This window comes from Elaeis guineensis, chromosome 12 (genome assembly GCF_000442705.2).
Source record: "Elaeis guineensis isolate ETL-2024a chromosome 12, EG11, whole genome shotgun sequence".
In the NCBI taxonomy this organism is placed as follows: Eukaryota; Viridiplantae; Streptophyta; class Magnoliopsida; order Arecales; family Arecaceae; genus Elaeis; species Elaeis guineensis.
In genome coordinates this window covers 10847474-10863245 of record NC_026004.2, presented here as the reverse complement: position 1 = coordinate 10863245, position 15772 = coordinate 10847474, and the positions used below count along the sequence as shown (strand labels likewise).

The 15772-nt window shown below is 36.2% G+C and overlaps 1 protein-coding gene across 2 annotated transcripts; it reads left to right on the top strand.

The window, feature by feature from the left end:
- Positions 1-15141, top strand: LOC105055246 (alpha-1,3-mannosyl-glycoprotein 2-beta-N-acetylglucosaminyltransferase). Of its 2 annotated transcripts, none has more exons than XM_010937015.4 (18): positions 1-202; positions 2941-2991; positions 3321-3408; positions 7386-7448; positions 8718-8752; positions 8847-8923; positions 9057-9102; positions 9194-9256; positions 12574-12640; positions 12714-12782; positions 12881-12950; positions 13063-13124; positions 13256-13346; positions 13431-13524; positions 13721-13783; positions 13886-13924; positions 14003-14173; positions 14661-15141. In XM_010937015.4, exons 1-18 carry the CDS (start codon positions 134-136, stop codon positions 14778-14780), a joined length of 1338 nt encoding a protein of 445 aa, XP_010935317.1. In that variant the 5' UTR covers positions 1-133; the 3' UTR covers positions 14781-15141. The 2 variants fall into 2 exon arrangements, with proteins under 2 accessions (XP_010935317.1, XP_029123461.1); XM_029267628.2 differs by having other exon boundaries at positions 14003-14288; positions 14661-14801.
- The last annotated feature ends 631 nt before the right edge of the window (positions 15142-15772 follow it).

Below are 15772 nucleotides of genomic sequence, written 5' to 3'. Positions count from 1 at the left end.
AGCCAAGCAAATAAGAGAGGGTAGGAAAAAAAAAAAGGGAGAGGTTTTCTCACCGGGCGAAAAATAAAAGCTCCTCCTTTTAATTCTCGAGGGATCGAAATCGATCCCTTGTCCAGGACTTTGGGTGTCAAAGATGGCGAGAGATTTCTGCGACGTCCGAATCCTTCTCTTCGTCGCCGCGGCGGCCTTCATCTACATCCAGGTTTCTCTTATATCCCTCCTTTCTTTCTTTTTGGTTCTTTTCTTTAAACCCTACAATTTAGGAGTAGGCTGCAGTGGTAAACCTTCATCCAAATCTTTGCACCTCTTTTGATGATATCGTTCTACGAAAATCCTTTTCTTGTTCCACGATTCATGTAAGTCACGGAGCTGTGTACACAAGAAAACCAAGAATGTTTCCCCCAATTGTTGAAACGAGAATTAATGACGAAGCTTATATATGGTGAAGATGCTAAACTAGATGAGTAAAGAGTGCTTGTTTAGGTTAGAAATATAAAATTTGTGTCTTCTTAATAGAAGTGGTGATGTTCGACCGACAATTGAACGGTGAGATCTTGCTATGATATCATTACGAAGAAGTTGTGGTGAAAGAGGTTTTATTAAGTTAAACTTACGGTGTAGGAGTTTGGGGAAGGGGAGGATAGGATTTCAGAAGTTTAACGCTATATGGTTGATATTTATGAGATAGGAGGAAACAACATAACGAGTATTTCCTTGATAACATGTATTTGTGAGATTTGGTGAAATAACCATATTCAGGTGTTCCTAGGTTAGAGGCAAAGAACTAAATGAATCTATTGGAGTCACTGTTATTATGGGCTCTATTGTGGTCAAGGGCTTGGATGGGTTGGTCTTTGCCCCCACGAGTAGGGGGCATTGTCCGCTTCGGCCAGCTCATAGCGTACGGTCTAACGGTTTTACCCTTTAAAAGGCATTTCATTGGGGAAGAGGCGGTCCCAATCTCATATAAGTCAGAATCTCTCTTGACTCGTAACTGATGTGGGACTAAAGGTGCCGTCCTCCCACAGCAGTAACCTCCTTCCCTCTGGTTTAGAGGGGGCTCTGCGTGCGTGGGCAGGAGGCATTTCCCATAAATGGTGCCAGTGTTGCGGTCAAGGGCTCGAATGGGTTGGTCTTTGTGCTTGCACGCACGAGGTATTATCCGTTTTGGCCAGTCCATGACATACGACCTCACGATTTTGCCTTTTAAAAGGCTCCTTCCTAGGGGAGAGAAGGCTCCAATCCCATATAAGCTAGAGTCTCTCTTGGTTGAAAGGGCTACTATTATGGGAGGATGGCACCTTTAGTCCTGGATTGGTTGTGAATCAAGGAAGACTCTGATTTATATCAGATCGAAGCCTTCTCTCTCCCAGCGGATGCCTTTTAAAGGGCAAAACTGTAAGGCCGGATGCCATGGGCCGGCCAAAGTGGACAATATCTTGCACACGTAGGTGCAAAGACCGACCCATCTGACCTACCCGAGCTATTCGAGCCCTTGATCGCAACAGGCTCCATGATTGGTCTTCTTATGTGATTGATTAATTGTGGAAAATTAATAAAATATAGTGATAAGTTATCTTGACTTGATTAAATAATAGATATGAGTTATCAGCTGCAGTTAATTTATGTCAGAGTAATTAAAAAATTGCTTGATTAATTATGACAAAGTAATTATTATTTATAAATTCAACAATTTAAATGAACCATACTGTACCAACAAAGGGAAACTATGAGTAGCATTTAACCATCTACCATTTGAATGGTATGGATTGGCAATGATGAGCAAACTTAGGTGTGTGACAGGGTGTGAAATGACATAAAGCAGATAACTGGCTGACAGAGTCATGAGAGTGCACATTACCATAATAAAGGTCATAATTTTTGCTAAAGTATTCATGAAAATGAGGCAACACATGTGGAAACCAGCAAAAAATGACGTAATTGGCACTGGCAAAGAATTTATATTTTTTAGATAAAACTGAAAAAGCACATAGTTCTTTTGGTAAACTCATGAATCTTTCATATTTAAAGAGAAAAATTGTTATCTACCCGCCGATGCAGCTTGCAATTGTTGATATATAAGTCTGTTTCTTTCCTCAATGTTCCAGTGTAATAAATAAAATATTGTACGTGGTAACATAATCTGACATTTTTCCCATGGCTTCGAATTAGAACTGAACCCAGAGCCTCTTGAAACCTTTGACGTTGGAACAAGGGTGCTACTTGAGCTCCACTCAACTGTGCTCAAATTTTGGGTTGATTTTATTAGAACATATCTTACTTTAGTTTAGTTCAGGATAGGAGCGTCACCCTGTTTTTTGGTTGGTTTAGGTTCGGGACATGGGCAACTAGGTACAACAGGAGGTTCTAAAATAGTGTTAGTTGTTGTAATTGAGAATAAAACTTGCAAAAAAAATATCATTTTTATCGGGTCATAGGGTCTGTTCTTTGAGAACCTTGACTGCACTGCTTATGCTTCATAACTCTGTGAAGAATCCTGAAGTGAACAAAGCATTTATTCCTTTTGGTTTTATCAACTTCTTGATGAACTGGTAAAACAGCAGAAAATAGCGTGGTTTGTTGGATTGCAAGTAAGAGTTCACAAGAAACTCATGTATCTTGAGGAATATTCAACATACACAAAAAATGAGTCAATGATCACCACAGCAGTTACTTGCTAATATAATCTTACTGCTGTTATAACTTATTATTAATGCTGTTTGTGATGGTTTCTTTTTATTCTAATATATGCTCTTTTAAAAAAAAAAAAATCCTATCATTAGTCACCATAATGAATTAATATATAAAGCTTTCAAGTTCTTTTTTATTTTTACGTATTCCTGCTTTCCATTCACTAAGCATATATGCCTTGATGAGCAGCCACCTATATTTATTGTCCTCTTATATGATTCTAATAGTTTCTTCCTCATATATTTGTAGGTGCGCCTTTTTGCAACACAATCTGAGTATGCAGAGCGCCTGGGGGCCGTTGTAAGTTATGAACTATGTTCTCTTAGTGAAGAGCTAGATATGTATTACTCAGTATTTCTATGTAAACCATATATTATGCTTCTTCAATGTTTATATTTCCCTTTCATTATTCAGTTATCTACATTTATTCGGCTCTGTATCTTGTTTATCTAGGCTTTTCAAGCTATCCTTTTTCTTTTTAAGTGCTATTTCTCTTGCTAATTTTGGCGACACAAAAGCTTATCAAACGACTCTTTTAGAGATAAGTTATAACATCTGCATAGAATTACACTTTTGAATTAATATCTGCTCAATATCATGAACCCTTGCTCTGTGATAAATTGAAACAGGTGGAATCTGAAAATCAATGCACAAGTCAAATGCGGTTGTTAATTGAACAAATAAGCACGCAACAAGGAAAGATAGTTGCTTTGGAAGGTACACCTCTAATTTATCGTTAATTAAATTAACTTTTATTAGATCTGTGCCACATTATGCTGATGACATCAATGACAACTTGTAGGTGATAGGACGTATGTTTGATTTACTCAAAAATCCTGTCAACAAATGTGATAGTCCTGGCAGTGTTTATAATTTGTAGGCTAATATACATTTTCATATCGGAAATAACTTCTTGCCAATATGACTTGAATTAGGAACAGGTAGAAACATTATGACGTGTCTGGGAAGTTGCTCATCATTTCTTCACTGCAATACATAATCTTGCCTTTTCTTTTAATTAAAACAACACATTGGTTTTTTCATTTTGTGCAAACCTACTCATTAGAATTGGAATTGGAAGTACATGTAAAGGACACCCCTGTAAGGTGGCTTCAGAAGAAGCCCTTGGATACAAGATGACATGCAGCCCATTGTGGACCAGTAGTGCATGCATTATTTACCAAGAAGAAAAGTTTTGCGAGCAAAAATATGATATTGGAAGGAACCCAAATCTAATTGCAGAAGCAACTTCACCATTGCAAGGGGCCAATCAGACAGTGCTGATAATGCAGGGGAACCAGACATGTAAGATTGGGGCCAAAAACACGCACACTACTGTGTATCAGGACATTTGTTCTGCCATATTCTTGGCAGATCATCATTATGCTAATTGTATTGCTTGCCAGAGGCCTAGAAGTACTAGAGTTCCATGTCATATAAAGTATTGTTATGGAAGTGAGGCAGCTGGCATGCTATTGTTCTTGAAGGCATGAGCATTTTGCACTCTTCAGTTGGCCCATACAGTAGAAGAAAAGCTGTAACTTCATAATGTCTTGCTTTATTTCTATTGTGTCAAGAAGGGAGAATACTTGAAGCACTGGAGACCTTCCAAAGAGATGAACGAAAACTTCCACCGCTTGTGCATAGCAGCACTGTTTAAATTAATGTTTCATGATTCTTGAAGAAGGCTAAAAAGAGGCATTGGCTTGAAATCTCCAGTTTTGCCAATGATTGGCCATGTAGTCTTTGTCATGAACTCGACAAATCACTTGAAGCAAGAACGAGGGGAAAAAGAAACTCCTAGGTAGTATTTGGTTACCTTTTTCGTATTCCTGGAATAGAAATACGAATTCTCAGAGAATAGCTATTCACTGTGCCTATTTCAGATTTTTGTTTGGTTGGAAATCTGCTATTCCACTGGGAAGAAGGTGCAATTAATGCAGTATTATTCCATATACCTAGAATAAGGTGCAATTAATACTTATTAAAGACCTAGAATAAGCTATTCCATGATCCACTATGGAATAGCTAAATCAGGATAGATGGAAATAAGGTGCAATTAATGCAGGGTTGATCGGAATTGCTAAACCTGCGGGGCCCACCACCACTTTTTCTAGCATTTGGGGGAATAAGGTGAAATAAGCCCTTATTCCACCTAGAATAAGGACATCCAAACATTACCCTAGAGTAAGATTCAACCAAGAAAAGACCATTAGATGAAAAATTTCAATCCCATTATTTATACCATCAAAGGCATAAATTATCACCAATAATTCTACAAAATCTTCATTCTCTGTATACTCCGTTGTGATTTCTATGAGATTTTAGAGACCAAATGATGCCCTTGCCCATCAGATTACTCTGAATATTGGGAACCCAATTCCTTCATTCAAAGAATCCTTGAAAATCTTGAACACAAATTTATGATTATGGCCAGCTGGTCATATATCTTGACAAGAGTAACTTATGATCTATTTCTTGCCCCCAACCCAAACCCTTTTATACATCCTATCTTCTGCCAATCACCTTTTGCAATTCCTTAAAATGTGTTCACTGGCACCCCTACGGATACCAATTCTCACTCGACTAACATATTTGTGTGCAAATAAAGGCTGCCAAGGCTACTTGTCCGACAGCATCAGCTATATTTTAGAGAGCACTAAATTGGAGCCAATCAATTTTGTTATAGCAAAATCCTTATATATAAAAAAGTTGATCTGGTTAATAAGATGAAGTTTCACTTTTGCTTCAAATCACTCAAATGAAGTCTTATATGAGGTTTAGATGGAGTTGTTATTACTAGTTTGACATAAAAGAGGGGTGAAAGGTTGTAATTTGCAACTGAAGGAAAGACAAGACTCCCTTCAATCAACAAGACCCATTTAATTCTTTGAACCTACTTTTATTATTACCTGATCCACTTAATAAGCATTCCAGTCTTCATATCATCCTTTCACCTCATTTGAGTATATCTTCTTTCAATCGATTTTCTGGACCCGAATTGTTGGGAACAAAAGACAATGAACCATCTTCTTCCATTTTTGTGGTCTGATGTACATGATAATAATATCAGCAAACCAGGTAGTTCCATTACATCTAGAGCTACAATGAGGCCTTGAATCTATTAAGAAGCCTAAAATCGGCCAGACCAGCTTTTTCTAACTCTTCCTGCATACGACACCAGCACCGAAGACCATATGAGTTGCATGATAGTTTGCATGAAAGCCAAAAGAAGAATGGGCATTTATTTCAGCCTGGTTAGTGTCATCTTTCCATCAATTTTTTACTTGCTCTAATGACTTTGACCTGTGACCAAATGCAATTGTAAGGTGATCAAGGAAGAAGGATGTGTCCTAAATTTTGGAGTTGTGATCTTTGCGGTGAACCTGAGACTTTGTTCACTGCCTATGAAACATTGTGGTTACATTTTCACAAGTGCTGTAGCATAGTTTTCAACTATTAGAAGGTAAGCGGTTCAACTAGAGCTGGTGACCAGTTACATGATCAATCAACAAACTTTTGCCAGCTGGCACATTCATTGTTAGATTGATTCTTCTTGGGTGTATTCATATGTTTGTCACAACTTTAACTTTCTTCTCACGGCTAAGACAGTTTATCATCCACAATCACCACATCTGCATCAGATGATCTGTAACCAGTGTTTGATTTTGGTGCATCTTATACTAAAATTCTATATCAACATCTCTCTCTCTCTCTGATCTGTGAAACTAAGTGAAGTTTGAAAGCTCTTTTATCAATTATTAGGCCATTCAGGCAAATGTGATTGTTGATTACTGTATCTTCTCTATTTTGGTTGATGCTAATTGCCAATCTAAGTATGCAACAAATTAGCTTTTCAAATGGAATATGTCAAGTTAGCATGTCATTGACATCAAAGCTTGTGTACTGATAATTCCTTATGATAGTCCCAGAACAATTTGTAAATCCATGCAGATGATCATAAATCTAAATTTGATAGTTGATAGGTTATGCATTGCCATTTCTATTTTAGATATGTTAAATGTCATCATGAAGCTATCGCATTTCTTATCCATTCACAATAGTAATTATTTTATGTAAAATAACCGATCAGGGCGTTAGCTGGACCCAAGAGAAAAATAGAGCACAATATTATGTTGGGCTTTGAAGTTCTTACATTGCCATCAGCTTTTTATATTCTTCGATAAGTTCTGGTTTCTTTTCTTTTCTTTTTTTCTTTTGTGTTCTTGTTTCTTTTCTGTTCCCCAGAATTCTGACACTTATTGTCAAAGTTCATCTGGTCCTTAATATGCACTATGTCTCCTGTTGCTTTGATGAATATGGTCTCTAAATACTTATTCACAACTTCACGTCTAGTTTGCTTTAGCATGGATGTGTGATCTCAAGGATGCTTAAGGAAGAATTTCATGGTTATCCATCATGATTACATTGTGTACATAATAATACAAATAAGATATATATAGTTATTCTAAGTTTCTAACTGCATATTTTGAAGCATGGGAATATTGCTTTTTTAGGTGCATAAACTGATGTTTGGATTTTTGAATGACACACTATTGTTTCTTCAGCATATTGCAGTGGGTGATTTTGTAAAATATAGTTTTGTTTGAAACTGTCCTTGCTAGTCTTCTCTTATTAGGGAAGCAAATAAGACCATGAATTTTTCAGATTCTAATACGGTGCTGCTGTATCAGAAGCGAGGAAAATTAGAGATGAAGAATGTGCCCAGCTGAAGACTTTAATTCGACATCTTGAAAGTATGGTCTTATATGAACTTTCTATCCCTATGTATTATTAAAACATGATTGTTTTATATTTACAATTCATATACATTGCAATCAGTCAGTAACATTGATTTGAAACCATACTTTCAATATTTTACAGTCTGTAGAAAATCAAACCTGATCTGTTAGATTAACCTCTACGAAAAATGCTTACTTAAGCAACCAAAGATTGAAAAATTACATCATAATTTAAGTCACCCTTCATCAATCTGTCCGTTCACTCTGGCTTTTATATTATTTGCAAAGCCATGATAATAAATGATTATTAGTTGCCAGTTATATATTGGTATGAACTGTAATCAACTTAATAGCAGTACCTCACTGGGGTGGTACAATGGTTCTAATTCTTTTCGCCTCCTAATTTGTTCTCCTATGACTGGCTTTTGTCATTATGACTATATGGTCATGTTGGGAACTTTTTAAATTAAATATTGCTTCTGTTTTCCCTTCTTATTTTAGTTGATGAAAGATTCATGTGATGTTTGTACTGAGTGAGCAATATTTGGCAACCATATACATATTTGGCATAGCAAGTTAAAATGCCAAACTTCTGATTTGAGTTTATAGGTGATCGGTACTTGCCTTCTTATGCCATCAGATCTGTTGTAGTTCATGATCTTGTTCTCCTCTCAATCTGGAAAAGTGTTTTTTTTTTTTTAAAAAAAAAAATATGGACGTCCAGTATTTCTCTATTTCTGATGCACGTAATAGGTGTCTTATTGGTTAGTGTGGCTACCAAACTTCATCTTGCTTGAGTCTGGAATGTGGAGTACTGTGACCATTTACAGAACTTGGGGAACTTTCCACTGATTTTTTTGACGAAGTTCTTGGTGTATTATTGGAAGCCCTCAACTATATGACTCTCATAATGATTTGTCTGGAGATCATCTTAGTTCGTGTAAAAACAATGCACTACCATATACACATAAAAGGAAGTTCTTTAATAACTTGACCATGGATAGATACACACATTTAACAATAACAGTGGTTCCATATTGGGCTACTTTGCCAGTGGTGTGGACCTAAATGGCAACAATTGCAAAAACTGTCCTTTAATGTTTTGTGGTTCCATCGGGTCAATAACAGTGATGTTATAGTTTCCCTTGTAGGTATAATCAAAAGGTTCTAAACTTCTGATTATGCTTTTCTTAATGCTTTTGGAGGGAATTGAAACTCTTCACTGTTCTTTGTATTTTTTGCTTCAACATGTAATGTGTCTATTATTTATGAATTTTGGTGCAGGAAAGAATCTTCAAAGCTTGACCAGCCAAAAAGAGGCATGATCTTTGAACAAAAAAATACACGTTATGTCTTGGTTCGTGTATATAAAGGAATGTATTCTGTCTAATTTGTCTTGCTTTCTTAATTTAGTGGCCTGTAGCAGCTGTTGTGATAATGGCTTGCAATCGCCCAGACTATCTAGAGAGGACACTGGAATCTGTCTTGAAGTATGTTTATACTTTACATGCCTTTTCTTTTGTAAAGACTAGCTAACTTAGGTCACTGATATGTGCTTCCTTTTTTCAAAATTATTACATAATTAGCCAACTGATCAATCATAGATCAAATACTCTTTTACAGATATCAGAGATCAGTTTCTGCTAAATTCCCAGTTTTCGTATCCCAGGTATTTATATGGACCATTCTTGTATTATCTTTCTTTCCCTGATGACCTGATTTTGAAAGGTGAATTCATTTAAGTTCTCACTGATTTACAGGATGGAACAAATCCAGATGTTAAAACTAAAGCTCTGAGTTACAGTCAGATAACATATATGCAGGTTTAAGAAACAAGCTGTTTCATGTTATTCTATCTCACAACAATATAGACTGATTTATCTATATCTTTTTTTTTTTAAGATGCTGCACTCAAAAGTAGAATGTGCCATTCTCAATTTTACAACAGAAAAAGCATATCAATTGACCACTTTTATTGAGTAGAGCGAATGCATATTGCAAAGGAGCCTCATTTATGTTTTCAGCACTTCTGGTTAGATACCTTTTTAGCTGTTGACATCTTACCCAAAAAGAATCAAGAGACCATATACTAGAGGCTTGTGCAGCTACTTTGATGATCATATGGCAATAATTTTAAAGTGACTTGACTAAATTCACTCTTAAGCATATTTTCCCTTAAACATACTGCTGAGTTTATTGCTTGTTTTGTGCATATCCTGTATGTTTTTTATATATTATTAATGTAATATTGCCATGTAAAATATTGCCAGTATCAAATTAATGGTGTCAATAGAACATTTTTCCATTATTGGACTATCCTTGAGCCGATGGACAATGAACTAAACATAAGAGCAAAAAATTGGAGGGAAAGAATATTCTGTTGGTTGGAAGAAGCCTAAATATTTATGATGAGATGTGATAGAAATGGTGGGGAGAATATCTTACATAAAATAGTGTACAGTATATTGAGAGACTCTCAGAAGATATGCTATGTCTACATTTACATTTAGGAGCCCCCCTTACCCCATGTGTTAGTCTTGCATAGGGAGTTAAATAAGAAGTAACACTAAGTAGTGCAGGATTATGGAGATTTTGGCAACTTGGATCCTATGGGGATATATGATTAGGAAAATGTGCAGGCATTTTATTGATGGAGAATCTATGGGCAGTCAATCTCGATGTGTTTGGTCAACTTATGGAAAACTAGATTTGGATGATCTAGAGTTCACCTTTGGTTGTCACAGTCATGGAGTTAGCGATGTATAACATCTTCTGAAACTCCAAATTGGATCTCAAGTCAAATGGTTTTGGTGATCGTTCTCCATGCCATGATACTTGGTGTCAATCATGGAAGGAGAAAAAATATCTTATTTAATAGATGAGGGAAACATTGATCATAAGATCAAGCTTTATTTCAATTGTTTTTGGCACCTTTCTCAGACCTGTCTACTAATTATTTGTGTCAAGGGTTACCTCCTAGTGTCATCACGAGAATTTTAAAATCTTTTCTTGTTCCATTCACGTTAATTTAAAGTCTTTCTCCTTGGTTGTTGACTCTTAAATGCAGTCTGAGCACTACTTATTGAGGCCTCCTTTATTCTTCATTCCACATTCCCACACTGTTTAAAAAATCACTTCTCTGTCACTCTGTTGTCAATTAATGCAATCACAGTGGCTCTTTGTTGATGCAACCTAGAAGCATAGACAGGCCACCAAAAAACCTCACTGCATGTTCCATTGATGATCGTGACCAAAGAAGCTAACTGGGCTTAACTGGTTGCTTGCTTGGACCTTAATTTATCCCTTCATAGTCATAAATCCATCAAAACTTGGTGCAGGTTTGTTTAGGACCACAAAATAGCTTTGCTAGCCTCACATTGGTAGATTTCTTTCCTTTTTCTTCTTAGGTCTTGAAGAGATCTGATTGCAGTTTATTTCTATATTGGAGATTCTTAGTGGCACTCAATTTGGCAGAGTAAAATAGCTCATCAACATCTAATAGATGGAAGTTGGGGTGTGCGAAGGTTGGCTGGATGAGCGAGTTAGTTTTAGTGTGTTAATTAAAAGGGAATTAGTCAACAGGTTCCTGCTCCTCTTTTTGTGTACTGTTCCTCTTCACTGTTCTTTTCTTTTCGTTCTTCTATTTTTTTTCCTCACTTCTCTTTTTATTTTGTTAAAATCTCCATATCTTTGCTCTTTAGTTTATTTACTTTCTGCTGTAATAGTTGCTACTGCAACACTATGGAAGTTCAAAAATGTGGTATCAGTTCCATTTCTGGTTGGGCACAATGAGTATTGCTTTCAACACTTTGGCTCATGTTATAGAGTTTGGACCCAGAAAGAAATGTATATAACATGTCGAAAGATTAGGAAAGACTAGAGAAAAATGAAACATGCCAAGAAAACGTTTACCACATAATTTAGAGTACATTATACTGCTAATGATATCTGGACTATAGTTTAGTGATTTTGGTTGCAGGTATGAAAATTGTTGATATCTTTTGAAAATTAGTGAAATCATTTTGACTTTGTGATCATTTTCCTGCTTTATTTTCTTTTAGAATGCACTTATATATTATGGATGTGTTTGGAGCCTGAATAGCTAATCAAGGGTCAGACAGTGTTATCCATTTGTGACCACCCCTGAACCAGGTGACAAGCGGTTAAAGTTATCTGCTGTTTTATTGACATTCTAGGGTTAGTGGGATAAAGCTTTGAAAAAAGCAAAGTAAAGAGGAGAGAGCTTGGTGGTTACTTTGATTCACCATCCCCCATGAAATAAAGTTAACCAGGTTAAGTGGATTTTGGGTCCGTTGACCAAATAATATAATCTACTACTTTTGGCATGTCTTTGTTTGGTTAAACTGATAACTTTCTCTTATCCAGCATTTAACCGGCAACTAAACATAGCCTATGTGTTTTATTGATTTCTAGATCCTTATCTTCCAAGTATTTCCCCATATATTTGACCTTGTCTCATCAACTAACAGTATATCACCAAAAACAGTACATAGCATGTTGTAAAGAGATACGTGTTTGGAGCTAATCCTTGGTGTAGCTCTCTCTTTCTCCCTCTCTCTGCTAAGCGGAGCGTTCATACTTTTGGGTAGTTCTCTAGCGAATGAAACCTTGGATCACCAAACTACTATGTTTTTGATGCTTTTCACTGCTTGAGCATGTTGTGAACAATTTCAATGTATTCTTTGTATAAACCTTTCTTCCTTAGTGCCTACAGAATTGTCTCTTCATGTATTGAATCATATGACTCCATGTCAATTGTTATATGGATTTTTTCTCTAACTCATCTCTCTATACCTTTCCTTTAATTGGCTAAGCATGAAAATATCTTCCACTGTCAAACGTCTTCCATATCCCAACTTTGTTCCTAAACTGCAACCCCAATAATAAGAAAATGAATAAATAGGTAATGCGTTACTAGTTATAATTCTTTTGGGTAGCTAAGCAGTAATTTTTTTCCATGTTTAGAGCTTTACAAAATGTTCTGACCATTTTGATTACCTTAACATCACAAAATAGGAAATTGGTAACAGATGTGAGCTTGACATTGTGGTTACAGATGGAGGCAGTTTAGCTTCTGAGGACCACTTATGTCTGAAGGCTTTCTTTTTATATGTTGCAGCACTTGGAGTCTGAACCAGTGCGTACAGAAAGACCTGGTGAAATAATAGCATACTACAAGATTGCAAGTAGGTGTTATTTCTATATTTTTTTTTTGTTCATTTGATCTTTCTTCCTGGCTAAGAATATTTGCTTTTCTAGGACATTACAAGTGGGCCCTGGACGAGCTATTCACCAAGCATAATTTCAGCCGAGTAATCATACTGGAAGGTGATGGTTCATGGCTGTTTTAATCTTTTTATTTTTTTCCATTTTGCATTACTTTTATATGTGAACTCTATAAAAGTAGAGATCATATTGCTAAACAGATGATATGGAGATTGCGCCAGATTTTTTTGACTATTTTGAGGCCACATCTGCTCTACTTGAAAAGGATAAGTATGCTTCATGTCGGTTGCTCATTATTTCTTCAAAAGTTGAAAATTCATTCTCAACCATCCTTTTCTAATTATTTTGCACCATCATTTCCCCTGATGTGGCACCACTGAAGAACGATCATGGCTGTTTCTTCTTGGAATGATAATGGACAAGTGGAGTTTGTGCATGATCCTGGTAGTTTTTAAATATTTCTCTTTGTTGACATTTGATAGTGATTGCCTCAAAGGTCTTCTACTTCTTTTTTAAAAGTTCTCTTAGAATGTTGGAAAGTATTCATACAAGCTGCTTCTCAATATATTATGCAGAAATTCTTTATCGTTCAGATTTCTTTCCTGGGCTTGGATGGATGCTAACAAAATCTATATGGAATGAGCTATCACCAAAGTGGCCTAAGGCATATCCTTTGTTTCACTGTTTTGTAGTCTAGGTTCAAACTTTAGTCAACCTTTTTCAGGAAATTCTTCCTTGACATGATAATACTTATTGGGATGACTGGGTGAGGTTGAAGGAGGTACACAAAGATCGCCAATTTATTCATCCAGAAGTTTGCAGAACATACAATTTTGGTGAGCACGTAAGTTGTTTTTTTTTTTTTTTAAATTAAATTTATTTATTTATTTTAAATTTAATTCATTGTTTTGAACATGTGGCGAGCGTGTAAGTTGACCGTTATACTTTATTTGTCTTTACAAGAATGTTTCTTGTCCGTTCTCCTTTCGCACTGTTATAATGTGCAAACTGATGACTTTAATATTGCGATTCTATTTCAGGGTTCTAGCATGGGGCAATTCTATAAACAATACTTGGAGCCTATTAAACTAAATGATGTTCATGTAGGTAAAACATACTCTGTTGTAGATCTTTTTGCAGTCTTTTAGCTTTAGTTTTTGAATCTTTCCTATCTCATGCATATCTTTAATTCACTATGACCAAAGGTTGATTGGAAATCAGTGGATCTGAGCTACCTGTTGGAGGTAATTTTATTTGTTTAATTAATATCATTGTTTGTGATTAATCTAGTACCTAATTGAGTTATTTTATGACACTGGCAGGACAAGTTTTTAAACCACTTTGCTCATATTTTGTCCAAAGCTAGACCTGTTGATGGACCTGATGCTGTTCTGAAGGCACACAATGTAGATGTTGACGTGCAGATCCAGTATAATGACCAGAGGGACTTCGAACGATTGGCCCGTCAATTTGGAATATTTGAAGAATGGAAGGCAATTTCTTCCCCATTTTTATTTCACTTGACTGTTGGCTTTCCAGGGGACATCCAAATACACTGACGCACCCCCAGATGCATGGCTGAAGTGCACACAACATATGCAGGCACATGTAGGCCCAAGTCGCACCTCAAACAATCCAGATTCCAGAAGAATCATAACTTCATGATCAATCAAAATCCTATTAAATATGATATTAATTGATGCAGAAATCTATTAGAAATATTATTAGGCATAGACTGTATTAGAAATAATATTAGTTGATGTAGAACTCCAGAATTCCTTTCTCTTTGACATAGCTTTCTTGTTCTCATTTTATCATTCGAGATTGCTAACTTATTGGGCTTTTCGTGTTTGTATTTGTTGTAAACAGCAAGATCACCTATCATCTTTAAGATCCATTGATGCTATGGCCTTAAAAAGTGCTTTGATGTCTATTTATTGTTCTTCATTTCTTATTGAAAACAACTTATTCTTTTTCCAGGATGGCATTCCAAGAACTGCATATAAAGGAGTGGTAGTCTTTCGATATAGGAGGACTCAGAGGCGTATATTTTTTGTGGGCCCAGATTCTCTCAAGCAGCTTGGGCTAAAGCATTCTTGATGATCAAACCATGTATTGCTGCTTTTAATTGAGCCATGATCTTGGATGAATGAAAAATCTAGTTGTTGGAAATAGTTGGGAATGACAACGGAGCCTTATTTAAGATTACGTTCACGCATGAAACTAAGATATCTTCAGGAAAGGATGGACCAGCAGAGCACCAGTTTGGAGAGAGAACACAGAAGAGCCATCTTTCAGCAACATGACTCATGAGTTAATTCCCTTGAATTTCTGTGTGCTTGCATTGGTTGTACGTGTCAAAAGCACTCATTTTTTACCTTAATTTGTATGTTACAGTACAGAATGCTATACAAAGTTTTCTTCATGCAGGGAAGATTTTTCCTCCTCCTGCTTTGCTCTATATCTTCATTGTCCCCGACGGCTTTGGTACTCTGCATGCTCCAGTGGTGTTCATAGCTTGCTATTTTGAAGGTCACGGCAGACTAAACTTCACATGGCTTTGTTGCTGGAAAATCTTTTAAGGCTGTCACAGATTCAAGGATTACGTTATAAACTTAACATCTAAACCTTGGATGATTTTTTTTTTTCAATTTTATTTTAAATACCAGTCTTTCATTCATTCATTTTTCTAGTTTGGTATGCTGGTGTGGGTCGGTTTTAAAATTGCTGGTACAATTGAAGAATGATGGCTAATCTTGTATTTATTTGCATGGCTAAATTATAACATGTGATGTCCAGCACCTACCCTAACCGATATTGGAAACTGGTGATGGACAAACCAAGGTCCATAATCTATCTTTGCAGTCACAATGACCTGGTAAAATGGTAGGTTTTCTTCCATTTATATACCCCCTCATCAATTCTTGTTATATTCCACCAGTTGGTATTACTGAATTTGATATCGTGGTATCTTGTTATCTTGCGTTCTAAAAATTTCCTTCTGCTGTAACTTTAGACTCAAGGGGCCTATTTGGAGGCACCGTAGGAAACCATGGCATATCCCTCCTTTATATTCTTAGAGGAGATGCTCT